The sequence below is a fragment of the Acipenser ruthenus genome, chromosome 25 (assembly GCF_902713425.1).
Source record: "Acipenser ruthenus chromosome 25, fAciRut3.2 maternal haplotype, whole genome shotgun sequence".
Lineage (NCBI taxonomy): Eukaryota > Metazoa > Chordata > Actinopteri > Acipenseriformes > Acipenseridae > Acipenser > Acipenser ruthenus.
In genome coordinates this window covers 8,693,085-8,708,724 of record NC_081213.1, presented here as the reverse complement: position 1 = coordinate 8,708,724, position 15,640 = coordinate 8,693,085, and the positions used below count along the sequence as shown (strand labels likewise).

Genomic DNA, 15,640 nt, shown 5'->3' with positions numbered 1-15,640 from the left:
TTGATAAGGAGAGACAGGTGCGTTTCCCAAATATTTTCTTTTCACTACCAACAGAGACTGGGTGAGGTTTTTGTTCTTCCCATTGTGCTATGAGTTCCAGCTCTGTTATGAATAACATCCCCAGGTCCTTTTTCTTTAGGAAGATTTCAGAGAAGTTTTTACAGCAGTTGGTTCCAGAGTTGCCTGGCAACCACTGTTGTCAACTTGACCTGGTCTATTTTTCTTATGTAGGCCAAAGAAAGTGGAGCATTGTGTGCGCATTGGTTCTAATGTAGGTCAGCTGTGTAGAACCTGGTAATTGCAGGGGTTAAGGTCAGGGAGAAACAAGAACTGGCAGGCGGTTCGTTAAAAGAATCAGCCTGCTTTATTGTTGTCCCGGCAGACTCTAAATCCTTCCATCTGGAAGGCTGATTTTTTGTCTGGGTGTTTTTTTTTCTCTGGGTGACCATCAATTGGTTCACCTGTTGTAATCCATGGTCCCGTGGTGGTGGGTTTAACCAATCGGAAAGGAGCATGTGCTCAAAACCGCGATGGGATTGATGTTTGGAGTCGAGGGGTTGGCACCGCGTGACGCGTGGATATTCGAAGACAGGAAAGTTGTTTGACAGTCTGGAGCTCGACAAGTGCCAATGAGGATGGGTTTATGAGGAGCGTAGGGGTATGGTAGGACAAGTGGAAGAAGTGACAATCCTAGCGCAATGAGCAACTAAGCAAGAAGGTAAGTGACATGTGTGTTTCTACTTTGGGTCAGGACTGGGAATTAATATGAATTATTGTGGATTGGTGTTTGCATCATATGAATTTAAGGTAACACTTTACATTATGTGTCTCTAATTACTGTCTATTTGTATAATAGTTAGTAAATAAATGTGTACTTACACATAATTACAATGAGGTTTTGCAGTTACAATGCACTTAATGTGTAAATCTTTTTGCACAGTATATGTAAGCACACAATTGTATTAGAAAAGGGTTAGGGTTCGGGTTACAGCATTAAAACATGTATACATGCTGATAATAATAATAATAATAATAATAATAATAATAATAATAATAATAATAATAATAATAATTAATCAGGGGACTTGGATTGCACGTTAATAATAACCATGGCCATACAGGTCTCCATGTGGTTTATTCATCAAACTACACAGGTTTTTCAGAAGTCAAAGTTCATGAGATGGGTTTTTAAACAGTGTTTAGTGGTTAATACTTAGTGGTTAAGTTTTATCTTAAAGTTACAGCGTGCCACCATAGAATCAGCAAGTGACTTTATCTTATTCAATCGTATAGAAGAACTTGTTAAAAAAATATCTCCATATACTTGCTGAACCTACTTATTGATGTTGCAGTCACCATTTACCATTTACTACATGCACTGAGCACAGGATCCTGTGATTTGAGAATGGAACTCTGTGCATTAACAACCTGTATTTAACAGTTGTTTTGGGGGATCTTATAATTATAAATGTGTAGGTACAGTATAGTTAATGTATCTGTATTGTGTGTATCATATTTTTATTTTAGATCCCCACCCTGCTATGAAACTTTATTCACTGTATATAAATTACAAAGAAGCAATGAGAGCTAAATATGCTGATATATAGAAACCTATATATAGAAGACCAATTCAAAACTGCACTGCAAACATCAGATCCTGGTCAATCATATAATTGAAATGGGCTTACATTAGTTCAAATACACTAATAACAATGTTACTGCAGTAGAACAAATCAGATTTGTATGTTATGTTTTGTTTTATTCAGGGTGCCCAGGGTGTCCAAAGCGAGACAAACTATACAATGTTTTCTTTAAGCATGCTTCTTATTTGAACATTGTGCTTCTATCACCATGACTGTTTTCATATTAAACTGCACCTTCGCTTTACAATTAGTGGACATGTTTAACTATATGTTATGACCATATGTACTGCTATTTTTACCCTTCATTTCTATAATTTTGCATGCTTATAATTTTGCATAGTAACCTATACAAATAATATTATTCTGGATAATATCGCTGACTGTTCATGTAATTAACACAAGGAGTTCTGTCGGGCAGCGGGACAGTTGATGTGAAAAGAGGACGATTCCAGTCAAACCGGGACGTCTGGTCACTATTTTGATTTGATTACAAATGTGTTCATATTGATTAACTAGCGATTCACATTTGTTGTATACTGTTGGATGTTTGGGTTCCTAACCTTGGCCCTTTATTTGTTATTTTAGCAGTGTCAGTATAGAGCTCCCTTGATGATTTGATAGTTCATGGATTGGGTTCATTCTTGGGTAGGTCATATTGACAGTACAGTCCTATCTCTTACTGTATAAGAGCCCTTCGTTCCTTCACTGTTTTCAATATTTCATGTTTTTTTATGTATAAATCCTTAAGGGACTGAAACACAGTTCTAACTTTGGCTTTTGTTAAAAAGCAGTCCCATACAGGAACATAATTCAACCTGGCTTGGCTGTACCAGAATTAGCCTGGGTTCCAGATTTAGAACAGTCCTGAACTCTATCCATATAAGTGCCTTCAGCTCTGCCCAACTGCAGAATGAAGAACTGAAGATTATTTCTTTCCTACAGAAGTGGATAAAGAGACAAACACTGTCCATTTTAATTACATATATGTTATCTTCATATCTGCTATTGAAAAGTACCACCTAACAAAAATCACAGCAGCTGAGATACATTTCTCATTTCTAATTCTGCATACAAACTCAATTGCAGTACGCTTGTGTTTTATATTGAAAACCTGGGAGTGATTGCCCTTAGTTATTTTGACAGCGTCATTATTATTATTTGTTTATTTAGCAGATGCCTTTATCCAAGGCGACTTACAGAGACTAGGGTGTGTGAACTATGCATCAGCTGCAGAGTCACTTACAACTACGTCTCACCCGAAAGACGGAGCACAAGGAGGTTAAGCGACTTGCTCAGAGTCACACAATGAGTCAGTGGCTGAGGTGGGATTTGAACCGGGGACCTCATGGTTACAAGTCCTTTTCTTTAACCACTGAACCACACAGCCTCCTCATTACTCTCATTGTATCTGTGTATCTGTTTTACTTGTTGTTTTACTAGGTTGTACTTCATTTGGTTTCATTGTAAAGGCTTTTCAAGTTAATTCAATCAAGTGTCTCCTAGCTGTATAAAAAGGAGTCACTGGAGGCTGGGTCTGTTTTCATTTGAATTCTGGCTCTTTGTATGGAGACAAAAATCTATCAGAGCTTGAATCTTTTATTGATTTGTTTGTTCTGGGATTGTCTAAAAATCTTCTTCTAGGCTTTGATATGCTGAGGCATTGTAAGAACTGCTCAAATCTAGTAAAGCACGGGTGTGAATCCTGCTGCTCAGCACAAACCTTCCTTATTGAAACGGTCTTGTGAGCTCACTGCAAAATGCATGGCCAGTCACGTACTCATGTCACAAAGAGTGAGAAGCAGGAGACAAGGGGAGTAGGACTGTACAAGCATGAGTGGACAATACAGAATGGATTTGAATTGTTGGTGTTTACATGGCTTCTTACCTGCAGCTGTAGCCTTTCACAGTTACACCTTTGTTAGAATATTTGCAATTATGAACAATTGACTATTGTGAATTTGCTAACTGTAGTTTCTTTGATGAACAGATGGTTTTCTGATGTGGAAATTCAACAATGACATCAAATGGTGATAATGAATACATTTCAGTTCAGTTCAAGTGGATGGCTCAAAGTGAAGACTATGGGGTAGATGTACTAAGATGGACCAGTCGCAGCACAAACATGCCGTAATTTCATTTGTTATGACAATTCGCAAAAAATATGTTAATGAAGAGAGCCGCAATATACTAATTTAAATATTATTTGCGTCATCTTAGCAGGATCTCTAGCGAGAGTTGTGCGACATTTATTCAAATAAAATAGCGGCAGTTGAGTTGTGGTTTGCTGCAGCAGAGAGTGCCCGAAGGATAACATCTATACATGCAAGGGTGCAAGAATCAAAATAACATTGTTTTTGTTAAATGTAAACGTCATCTGTACAATACATTCTATTCCGTCTTCATTTTCGTATTTTAATACTGTTATATATATATATATATATATATCTATATCTATATCTATATCTATATCTATATATATATATATATATATATATATATATATATAGATATATATATATATATATATATAAATGAAAGGCAGTTTAATCCCATCAGATTCTATAGTGGGGCCCCAACCTTCAGCCCCAAAAAGCTTTTCATAATCATACAGCAGTCCCTCGCTAAATCAGACATGTTTGTCTGACATAAGGAGGTGTCGAGTTTAAAAACAATACAATAATATCGCACACACATACATTTATAGTGCTCAATGCATTTAAAATATGAATCATTGGGTAGGCTACACATTACATTATGTAAAAATATAAATCTGTACAGTAGGCCTATACAGTATACAGTACAGTAGAAAAATCAAATGAATACCTAGCACACTTTCTTTTTACTTTAGCCTACCGGTAACACAAAATAAGTCATGCTGCTGCATTTTACACATTGGTGTCAATGCAAATAAAAGATTATTTAAAATTGAAACTAAATGATTTTACATTTTTTTATTTTATTTTAATTATTATTTTTTTTAACTTGGTCTATACAGATGCTCAGAATGAGCTAGAGGGGTTAGTGGCACATGTGTGCAGTCTATTGCACCCAACACGCTGGGAAAACCAGAAATGTCATAGAAATTTGTTTTCAAGGCTTGTAAGTACACCCTGACTTTAGTGAAAATTAGGTACTTGGGTGTTCATCTAAAAAATGCATCGAGCACAACTGGCAACACATGAGAAAAAGCGGACTGCCAGCAACAATTGCGACTGGTTGAAACATGCTTTCAAAAGTTCTTAACAAATTGATGCAATTGTAAGTGTAGCAATTGCCCGCAGCTCTAGTACATCTCATTACAATATTTTTGATCCCTTATTTGCACTAACTCCACCCTGTTTTTGTGAATTTCTGCAGAAATGCCCAGAATGACATATTAATTTAAGGCTAAAGCACAAATAAGAACTGCAGCTGCAAAGCATTTGTTAAAATGATGCTAATAGCGTTACGTTTGTTTAGTACATTTCATAAGAACATAAGAAGAACATAAGAAAGTTTACAAACGAGAGGAGGCCATTCAGCCCATCTTGCTCGTTTGGTTGTTTGTAGCTTATTGATCCCAGAATCTCATCAAGCAGCTTCTTGAAGGATCCCAGGGTGTCACCTTCAACTGGTTTGCATGTGGTTTGCTGCTATTGCAACAGACGCAACACTTTAGTACATCTACCCCTATATTGGTTCTGTTACAGTATCTTGACAAGGGAGGACAAGGCATACAGACAGCCACAGGGTAATACTATAGGTCCTCTAGGTAACATCATTGTTTTCTAGTTATGGGTGCATTTTTATAGTTTTATGTACATGTTATGTGTTCTTATGGCCAATGTAGTTATGGATAAATAACTACACAATACCTGTTTTATTTGCAGCAATAGTTTCTATTTTTTTTTTTGACTCTCCAGAAATTGCTGAGGGCCAGTTCCTAGAAATTCTCTCTTCTCAGGCTGTTAATCCTTCTTATCCTTATCTCTTGCAGGAGTTCTGATGTTTTTTTTACGCCAGGGGCAGTAATCTGAGAGCTTTAAAACAAGAAACTAAAAAGAAATAAGCAATCCATCAGCATGAGAATGAAGGGGGGGATCGCGGACATAAGTGAATGGCGGGAGGCGGAGTTTGCACAGAACTGCACATACATTGTCAACGACCAGCCATGTGACCTGCTCAAGAGTGACAGTGCCCCCCGCGCTATGACCTCCATACCCCGCAACCTGAGCTTCAAGCACAACCAAGCCGGTGAAGTAAGTCTGCTCTTCTATTATACAGCAGGGATGGCCAGCCTTGATCCTGGAGAGCTGCAGGGTCTTCTGGTTTTCAACTTTTTTTTCCAGGTCTTTCGCCATTGATGTTTTAAAGATACCCAGGAAATCTGCAGGATTGTGGCTCTCCAGGACCAGAGCTGGTCACCCCTGTTATACAGAATATGATATTATATTGTAATACATTACATCATTTACCAACAGTATCTTTAGATTTTTTATAAATCTTGAAGCCACTCTTAGCCAGTCAAACCGATTTTAGAACATTCCAGTACATTCATGGATGCCCGACTACCAACTGACAAACATTCTAATGACACGGGAACAGCATTAATTATACATTGCATTCTTTTTTCAATTCGGTCATGATCTCTAGCGGTCAAAGAGTTTGCTGTCGTTTTGCAATTTGGGGAGACTGGCCTTGCCCTCTTGCAAACCCAAGGTGCTCACGAAAAGAGACTCTAGTACCGTAAGAGTACCGTTTTTACTGTAACCTACTAGGAAAACCAATAAGGTCTGTTTCTGATAATGAGCACAGGAAACTATGACAGTAGTAAATGAATTCAGGTGTATTATTGACCTTTTAAAATGGCTCGTTATTATTTAGAAAATGTGGTTTTCCTGATTGGAATGAAATGAGATCTGCACCATTGGGTCTACTCTGTAACCTCCTATTTGAAGAGTATGTTGTCCCTGAAGTTTCATCAGGGCTAGAAGCTTCACAGAAGAGGCGATTAAGAGCCCCCAATGCAATCAAGTACATTCTGTATTTATCAAGCTTCTGTAGAGCCGGCTGAATAGAATATATTCCACTTTCAGTGAAATGAGCTTGCGTCAAGTGATATCTCATTTCGAGACCTCTTCTGCTTAGTTCCTGACTTGGCCTGCAACCAGAACGGACAATAAAGAGTTTTCCTAAACAGTATCATCATTTATTTCAAGGATTTCCATCCGTTATAAAAGTGCTAACCAAGATTTTAAAATCCATGTTCTCACTTGTTGTTAGTACGAGAAACCTCATCTCTGTGCTGTATTCATTTTGATGAGAATCTGAACACACAAAACATGAAGGATTCATTTAACTGATGCTTCCTGGTAGTTAAGCACTTCAGGAATATCCCAAAGTAAAAATAAATAACAAACCAAAAACCCAAAGATCTTTAACAGAAGAAAAGGGGGCGATGATAATGTTGCTCATGCTGAGGAAATGGATTTTTAAAATGCTATCTGTCACTATTTTAAATGCAATTGAAATGGATGGAAACAGGGCCTGTATTTTAGGTTTACATCCTGCAGACAAAAACATAAACTGCTTTACTCTGTTCACAGTTCTGGGTCATTTGACACTATTGATGGAATCAGCTTAGAGGCTGAGCTAAGCACCATGGTACAAAAAGTGTAGATACAAAGACTTTGATAGTCTTAAAAAGATTGACCAATTTATCATCAGAGTTACCACTACAATCCAAATAATAATAGGTGGTGGACAATTGCTCAACACGCTGAAATGTAATGTCTATTCATGCATAACCTGTTTTCTTGGTGTGGTAACCGTGTATGCAAAACCCAGACAGGGAAGTGATAGCTAATATGTTTTGTAATTCTGTAAACTTGGGGTAGAAAGGCTCATGATGTAATGCCAGTAACACGGTGCAAAGCCCACTGCAAGGCACGTACTAATATCTTATTTCTACGTGTGTGTGTGTTTTGGCACATTTCACCTGACTGGCAGTTTAGGAAAGGCAATCTTTGAATGGTACTGCTATGCTAAACGTATTACAAGGATTGCATCATGCATAATTTAACCAAGGCACAGCATTCCAGTGCTTTAGGTGAGTCAGATCAGATTGACCCATCCTGACTGAAACAGCCTTGAATCAGGGAGATGCATCTTTTATATATTACAGACTAGTCATTTGAGGTGGGTCACAGTAACACTATGAGCATTCATTTCTCTTGAGTGCACCTGCAATAAAGCCCACTTCCCCTCATGAATGTCTCACTTTTTCTTTTTTAACTGCGGGCAGTTTTGTGAAAGTTCACTACTTTTTTCGGGTCTAATTTCTAGAGCTTTGTGGTAATCGCAGGGTTGGGGGTGTTTTCATTTCAAAGAGTTTCACAGCTCTGTGCTGAGAGTGTTAACGAGGCACAGTTGCAACGTGTGTTAGATGGAACTGCCTCCCTCGTTCTCCAAGACCGGGGAAGCTACATTATACACTTGATTGTTTCATTTGACATTGTGAAAAAGTAGGAAAATAAAGATCGGATTATAAAAGAACTGGTAACACTTTACATGAAGTGTCTCTAATTACTGTGTATTTACATGGTAGTTACTTAGTAAATACATGTGTACTTACACATAATTACAATGCTAATCTAACCCTAACCGTAACCCTAAACCTTACCCTAACCCCCCTCACCCTCACCACAAACCTAAACCTTTTCTGATGCAATTGTATAGTGTTGCATTTTTCTTATTTACCTATATGTTTTAATAATATAGTATAGGCTGCTGAAAAAGATACAAGCAGACTTGTATCTGACAATGGGTAACACTTTACATTGTGTCTAATTACTGCATATATACACTGTAGTTACTTAATAAATGCATGTTTACTTACACACAATTACACTATGACTATGCATAGTTACAAAGTAATTAACATGTAAATATTTTTGCATGATGTATCTAAGTACACAATTGCATTAGAAACAGGTTAGGGTTAGGGTTATATCGTGCAAACATAATTACACTGTGACTATGCATAATAACATTGTAACTTGTATTTGCTATGTAACCACACATGCACAGTAATTAGAGACATGTAATGTAAAGTGCTACCACACAATTAGCTGTCAGTGTTTAAAAGGGTCCAGCTGGCAAGTGGGTAAAAATAAGTCTAACAGTAACAACCTTGCTATCTCTGAATAAGAAATTGTGTCTCTTTAAATATGTGCAAAACATTTTAATGGGCCAATCATCTCACAAGCAGAATGGTACCCCAAATATTCTGCTTTTTCTAGGAAAGAAGTGTAACTGGAGATGGATTGTGTTGCCTACTTGCTCACTAAATATCATAATATCCCTGAATAGATAATGATCTCCTTTTTAAACAGTATGCACATGATTTTATTGCGCAGTCTGTCTCACAAGTGCAGTGGTACCTCAGATATGAGGGAACTGGGAGAAATGTTAACTGGAGTGATAACTGCATCCTTTTTTTTATCTGAAAGTCAACCATTAATAACAGAGTAGATATTAACATGTCTTTTCCAAAAGCAGCACATCCAAACAAAGGGTTAAAGGGAACATTGAGAATGAAAGTTGTGAAAGCAGAAGAGCAAGCAGGCTGCCAAGAAAGAAAGGCAAAACAGCTTCACACCAACCCACTAACAGATAGAAATACTTTATACGCAAAAAAAACAAACAAAAAAAGCATTTCCTGTCTTCAAAGTGACCAAACATTGAGCTTGTGATTTTTTTTTTTTTAACTTCGCTCGCCGGCCCACATTTCCAAAGCTGTGCAGCCCTTTTCAATAACCTGAACGAGGACTGTGTTTCAAATGAAGAAATAGATCCTTGTCCACATTCTGAGGACAGCGACATTTAGGAGTCTTCACTCTGCTCAAACCCTTAGGCATAATATTGCAGAAATTACTATTTTGAGTGCCACACTGTGGAATGAAATGAGAATTTGAATAGAAACCACGCCTTTTATAAATATGGGGACATTTTCTGTATGTATAAAAGATGTACGGTTCACTTTGGTAAACATATTCTATATCGTTATATATAGTATACTACCTGTTTGATAAGGCAGTATACAGTAGGTGTTTATATTTCAAAAACAGCCATTTTATTTTAAAAAAATGCTGCCATGAAATAAATTGTCAGAGACTGTTAGAATTTAATAATAGAAACACCGAAAATAAACCAAATAGATAAAAGCCTTATGCCTTCAACTTTACTTTTTATCAATTTTACCTAAGTGAACAGTAACTATTGCTGGGCTCGATTTTCCACTGTGGGCAAATTGCCCGTGCAATACATTTACTATGGAGGGGTAGCTTGTCTATGATGTGCACGTAGGCCAATATCTACGTAGTGGCTGTTTTTTGAAGGTGTTCTTTGTAAATTTGACTATAGTGTTTTGACACGTCCGACAGGGATTTCAAAACAATGCCTGTTGTTTCTATTTGGCAGCATGTCTACTACTTTGCGTCGCTTCTCACGGAGAGCGCTTTCCCTTTTAATCTGACAGCGGCTGCTGCTGACGTGCCAGGGCACTCCGGGGCGGGGCGCTGTGACCACAGCTACTGGAACTGCGTCTCTCACGTAGCAGCAGCCGGTGGGAATGAGCAAACACTTCTGGGCATTCACATTTCATTATCAGCGTGCTCTGCCTGGTAAAACACAATCTGAGGTGGGCTGGGGAGTGGGGGCAGTAGACCGTGCTTCCGGGGGTAGGGGGTGGGTCAGAAATCCTTTTAGATGTTATCCTCATAGATGTTATCTCATGATGTTTTTCAGGAAGGTCTGCTGGGCTAATGTCTGTGGTGTTTGAGTCCCTTCTTATTGCTATAAACCCAATCTATATGAGTATGCGTCTCTCTCTCTCTCTCTCTCTCTCTCTCTCTCTCTCTCTCTCTCTCTCTCTCTCTCTCTCTCTCTCTCCACATATATACACATTTGTGGCCAAAAGTTTTAAATCACATAGAATTTTAGGATGAGATTTAATTAATAATAAAAAAAAAAAAAAAAAACCTATATGAACATAATTTAGATATTTTAATTTAACATTGTGTAATCAAGCAAATTACAAAATTATATCGCAAAAGTCACATATTTCAGATGTTGTCAGTTTTTCATTACGTATATGGAAAACTACAAAGCAGTATGTAATTCAATATGTTAACATAACATTATTCCATTGCAAATTGTGTAGCTAAACCAAGCCCACACGGCTTCATGCATGCCTGCGACAGAGGCATCTTTGGTATCTGTGATAAGACTGATCAAAGACTTCACTAGCGAGGCAACTCCCTTCAGAAAGGATTATTTTAAATAAAAGGTCATGGCTTACAATACCTTGCACTTTTTTGTTTTTGAAAGGGTGATTTTGTTTTGGTCAGTTTGTCCTGTTCTAATAGATACTTCCACCACTCTCTGAAAAGACGTGTCTCCTACCCTCTGTCCTAGGCCTGTCTCCCCTTAATGTCCAGCTCTTCTGGTCCTGGTTTTCAGCGCTGTACTAGGGTTAACTTTGTCATCTTCTTTGGAGATTTTAAAGGCTTTAATCATTAATGTTAATATTGAGTTGCATGTGCATATAGAGGTCTAAACCAAGTCCGATTCATTGCTGTTGATATTTCACATTGGCACCTTTATCTTACACTGTGTAATTTCCTGTGTTACATTTAACAAACGCATACAGGTCACGTGGGATGCTATTACTTGTAACACAGGTGAACCTATACTGTTGTCAGGAAAACCATTTCAAAGTAAAATACATAAATAAATAAACAAATAAATCTAAATTTTGATGAAGCCTTTTTGGTTAAAATGGGTTTATTGATGGCTTGTTTAACAACACTCTTAAAAGGTTTCAAGGATACAAGGTTATTATTATTATTATTATTATTATTATTATTATTATTATTATTATTATTATTAAAGTTGGTAGTTGATTATAGCCTACTGTAGGACTGAAATAACCATGTACTACCCTCTCTCCCCAGAAGGGGGACATCTCTCCTGGTCATGCTTCAGGCATGTTATTATTATTATTATTATTATTATTATTTATTTCTTAGCAGACGCCCTTATCCAGGGCGACTTACAATTGTTACAAGTTGTGGAAGGTGAAGCATACCTGGCCTCAGTGGTGTTTCTGTTTTGCTCATGTTACCCAATTTTAGTGCACATAGAGTACATGTCACTCTGACTGCCTGTAAATTTGTCATGTACAAAAAAAAGCGGTATCCCCTGGAAATTTATTATTATTATTATTATTATTATTATTATTATTATTATTACATTGGGGGTGCTGCTAGATTAGCAGACATCACCCTCCTCTTCTGCCATCTGATCAGCACAGTGAAGGACTGACATGGCAGATGAAGCTGTCTGTGACGCCTCGGGGGATGAACTAGGTTAATCTAGTGATTAACTTTCATTCGTCTGTGTCGCTGCCCGATGTGCTGATCCCTGCTGGTTGCTGGTATTAGGACAAAGCCTGCTGCACTAATACACACTCCTCAGAGCATCTCTAAGCAGTTAATAAGCGTGTGTGCTTGCTAGAGCAGATCCCAATCACTCAGCGACAAGCAGGCTGCTTACTCAAGAGGCCAAGTCATTCAAAGGCAGTTCAAATCTGCTATTGAGTGCATTTACAGGGGGCTTCGTATCAAGTGTTTGTTAGATTAATCACATCTTCTGCACCTTAGCACTGGTGAAATCCAAGACATCCTATTTTATACTGTTTGGAGCGAAGCCAGAACACATTTGGGGCTCACAAAAAGTTAACTCATTATTTTCAAACTTGTTTACCGTTTTTTTTTTTTTTTTTTTAAGTATTCATTTAAGTATGCATTAAAGGTGATGGTAATGCAAGAAAGAGAGAGGCAGAAAGAGTGTGGAACTCAATCTTGGCCTGAACACCCCTGCTCTGTCATTCAGTGTGCTGAACTGTGTGATTTCTGTTTGGTTTTGTTTGCCTGCTTTAGCAGAATGATGAACCTGACCTGTGTTGGTGTCCCTTGCTTTAGTGAACACTAAAATATAGATTGGAAACAATACATTGGAAGTAATGTATTATTTCCGCATTATATTTCAATGACTGTTTGGTTACTGCCAGAATACAGTATTTTGTTTCCCAAGAAGATGTCTATGTTTAGCATACTGGATCGGTTTGGTGAAAGTTTATCCTCCCGATTAGTTTATCGCTAACTCTACTGAGATAAGCAGGTCGGCTGTGTTCTAATGAGTTTGTGTTTGATCCTCTGCAGGTGACAGGGGTCTTCAGCAGGGAGTACATCCCTCAAGGCACTCGCTTCGGACCTCTGCTCGGACACCGTTACACCAGAGACAGCGTTCCCAAGCACGCCAACAGGAAGTACTTCTGGAGAGTAAGTGACTGAGCCAGACAGCAGGGGGCTCTCTCAGAGCTTCAGTGTGAGGTCTATCTCCTTGGCTGAACACTTTATATTAAGTGTCTCTGATTACTCTGTATTTGCATAGTAGGTACTTAGTAAATACATGTTTACTTAGACATAATTACAATGTTATTATCCATAGTTACAATGTACTTAATGTGTACATTTTTTGTTTGCACGGTATATCCCTAACTCTAAGCCTAATCCTAACTCTAAGCCTAACCCTAACTGTATTCCTTACATAACCTTAACTCTATACCTAACCACTACCCTTACTCATTTCTGATACAATTGTGTACTTACATATATTGTGCAAAATGTACACATTAAATGTAGCAGGATTCTGAAAAAACATTGTGTTACATGTTCCCATGTGTTGCTTTAACTGTTTAAATAGCATACCTGTAATTTCATTGTTAACATCCTGACAACTTTTTACACCTATAACTTTAAAGTCTGGTTTAAAGTACTATTCAAAATGGCCACTCTAGTGCACTGATAGTGTAAGGATTATTGCCCACATTGTCAAACAGGTAACACTGCAATAACGATCCATGATGTGGTATGGAACAGAAAGAACGGAGCAGAACAGAGCACTTGTTTTTTACCGCTCTTCCTGCCGTGATTTAGAGGACATATCTCAAACCCCAGTGCACGAGAGCGGCCATTTAGAAAAGAGCTTTGAAACAGACTTTAAAGTTCAAAGTGTAAAAAGTTGTCAGGAAGTTAAAAATGAAAAAAAAAATTACAAGTACGTTATTTAAACAGTTGTAGCAACATGTCGGGATGTATAATGCTATATTTTTCAGAGCCCCGCTACTTGCTCTTTAAGTGCATTGTAACTATACATAATGACATTGTAATTATGTGTAAGTACACATGCATTTACTATGTAACTACTATGTAAATACTACTATTTTAACATATTGACGGGATGCAGCAGATTGAGAAGGCTGTGTGGTCTAGTGGTTAAAGAAAAGGGCTTGTAACCAAAAAGTCCCCGGTTCAAATTGTGGCTCACCTACTGACTCACTGTGTGATCCTGAGCAAGTCACTTGACCTCCTTGTGCTCCGTCTTTCGGGTGAGACGTTGTTGTAAGTGACTCTGCAGCTGATGCATAGTTCACACACCCTAGTCTTTGTAAGTTGCCTTGGGTAAAGGTGTGTGCTAAATAAACAAATAATAATAATAATAAAGTTGCCCTAGTGAGAAAAAAAGAAACAATAGCTTCTATAACATTTTCAACAACTTTTTGTTTATTATGTATCCTCATTTCAGAAAGAGTTAGTACGTGTGTGATGAAAAAATAAATCAATTTTATTAGATTTAATAACACTACTAGTGGTCGCCATTTATTGTCCTGTGAATTTATAATAATAATAATAATAATAATAATAATAATAATAATAATAATAATAATTCAGGATATGGAAATATCACAACACTATAGGTAAGTTGCCGCATCCTGGTACCTGTGCTGTAGGTCACGTGGTCTGATTGAAATGGACCCTTTTAAAAGTTTCCTATAGTAAAAGCATAGCAAGGTGTAATAAAGCATAGTGAAAGCATTGAACACTATAGGGAAGCATTGAAAAGATTAGCTAGGCATGGCCACTGTGGTGGAAAAGGATCGGCCCCTCCTAGGTTTGGGAGGGTTCAACAGCTCTGGCTCAGCAAGTAAAGGAAAGTACACTTCTGTGAAGGAAACTCCTGATACATTGATGTTTCCTGCAGCTTGTTGCGTGCCTCTGGCTTGCGGCACTGGAAGTGATTGCTGGGTTTTTCTTGCAGTGTTTTGGAAGCAAACACGCTCACACATGCAGATGTGGTTCATGCAATAGCAGAAGCGCTCAGCCACCAACACACGCAGACAATCTCAAATGTTTGGCTGATTTGCCGACAGATGAGATTTTCCATGCTTCCTTTTTTTCGGATCATAAAAATAAAATATGACAAAAGACACTTTGGAAGGTTACAGTAAAACCCTGGTCAGAAGTCATGAGAAAGCAACCCGACTTTTTTTTAAGTATTAGGGACTGCTTGTCTACTTCACATAAAAGCATTAAAAACACCTGTTACTGTGGTAAAAACATAACTGAACAAGTAAAATAACCCATGCTAGATTCCAGCACCAGGGTACCTCATACAGCCCCAGCAACATTACATTCTGGCACCAGTAGACATGTTTAATTTTGTTCTATTCCTTAGCAACCATAGATGATGAGTCTGGACTCACACGAACCATTCACAGGAGAGAAGGTTTGTGTCGCGTGGGAAGTTTAATGGCAGAAACTGGTCACAAACATGTCTTCACAACGTACTTCTACCCAGTTATCAATTAAATCACAGTCAAAAAGGTATGTTGGCAATAGTAGACTTAACGGGTAACGATAAATGCATTTTACGTTTTTCAAATATTATAAAAGAATGTTTTCATGTTCGCCATGCCTCTTCATTTTATTACAAAATTTAAGCTTAGCTAGTTTATAAACACATTTTGTTGATTAAAAAGCAATCATGCTTTGATTAGATGCATGCACAAATCAGTTGTTGCAGCTCATTGTAAATCTAATCCATTCATAAAA

General features: G+C 37.7%; 1 protein-coding gene across 2 annotated transcripts in view; it reads left to right on the top strand.

Annotated features, from left to right (window-relative positions):
- The first annotated feature begins 577 nt into the window (after positions 1-577).
- Positions 578-15,640, top strand: part of LOC117413748 (PR domain zinc finger protein 1-like) — a 29,090-nt gene continuing 14,027 nt past the window's right edge. The window contains exons 1-3 of one of the 2 annotated variants that reach the window (XM_059000252.1): positions 578-718; positions 5,620-5,881; positions 12,908-13,027. In XM_059000252.1, coding sequence (XP_058856235.1) covers positions 5,705-5,881; positions 12,908-13,027 — 297 coding nt within the window. In that variant the 5' untranslated portion in view covers positions 578-718; positions 5,620-5,704. Of the gene's footprint in view, positions 719-5,619; positions 5,882-12,907; positions 13,028-15,263; positions 15,413-15,640 lie in introns of those variants that run through there. The other variant, XM_059000253.1, reaches the window with a different exon arrangement.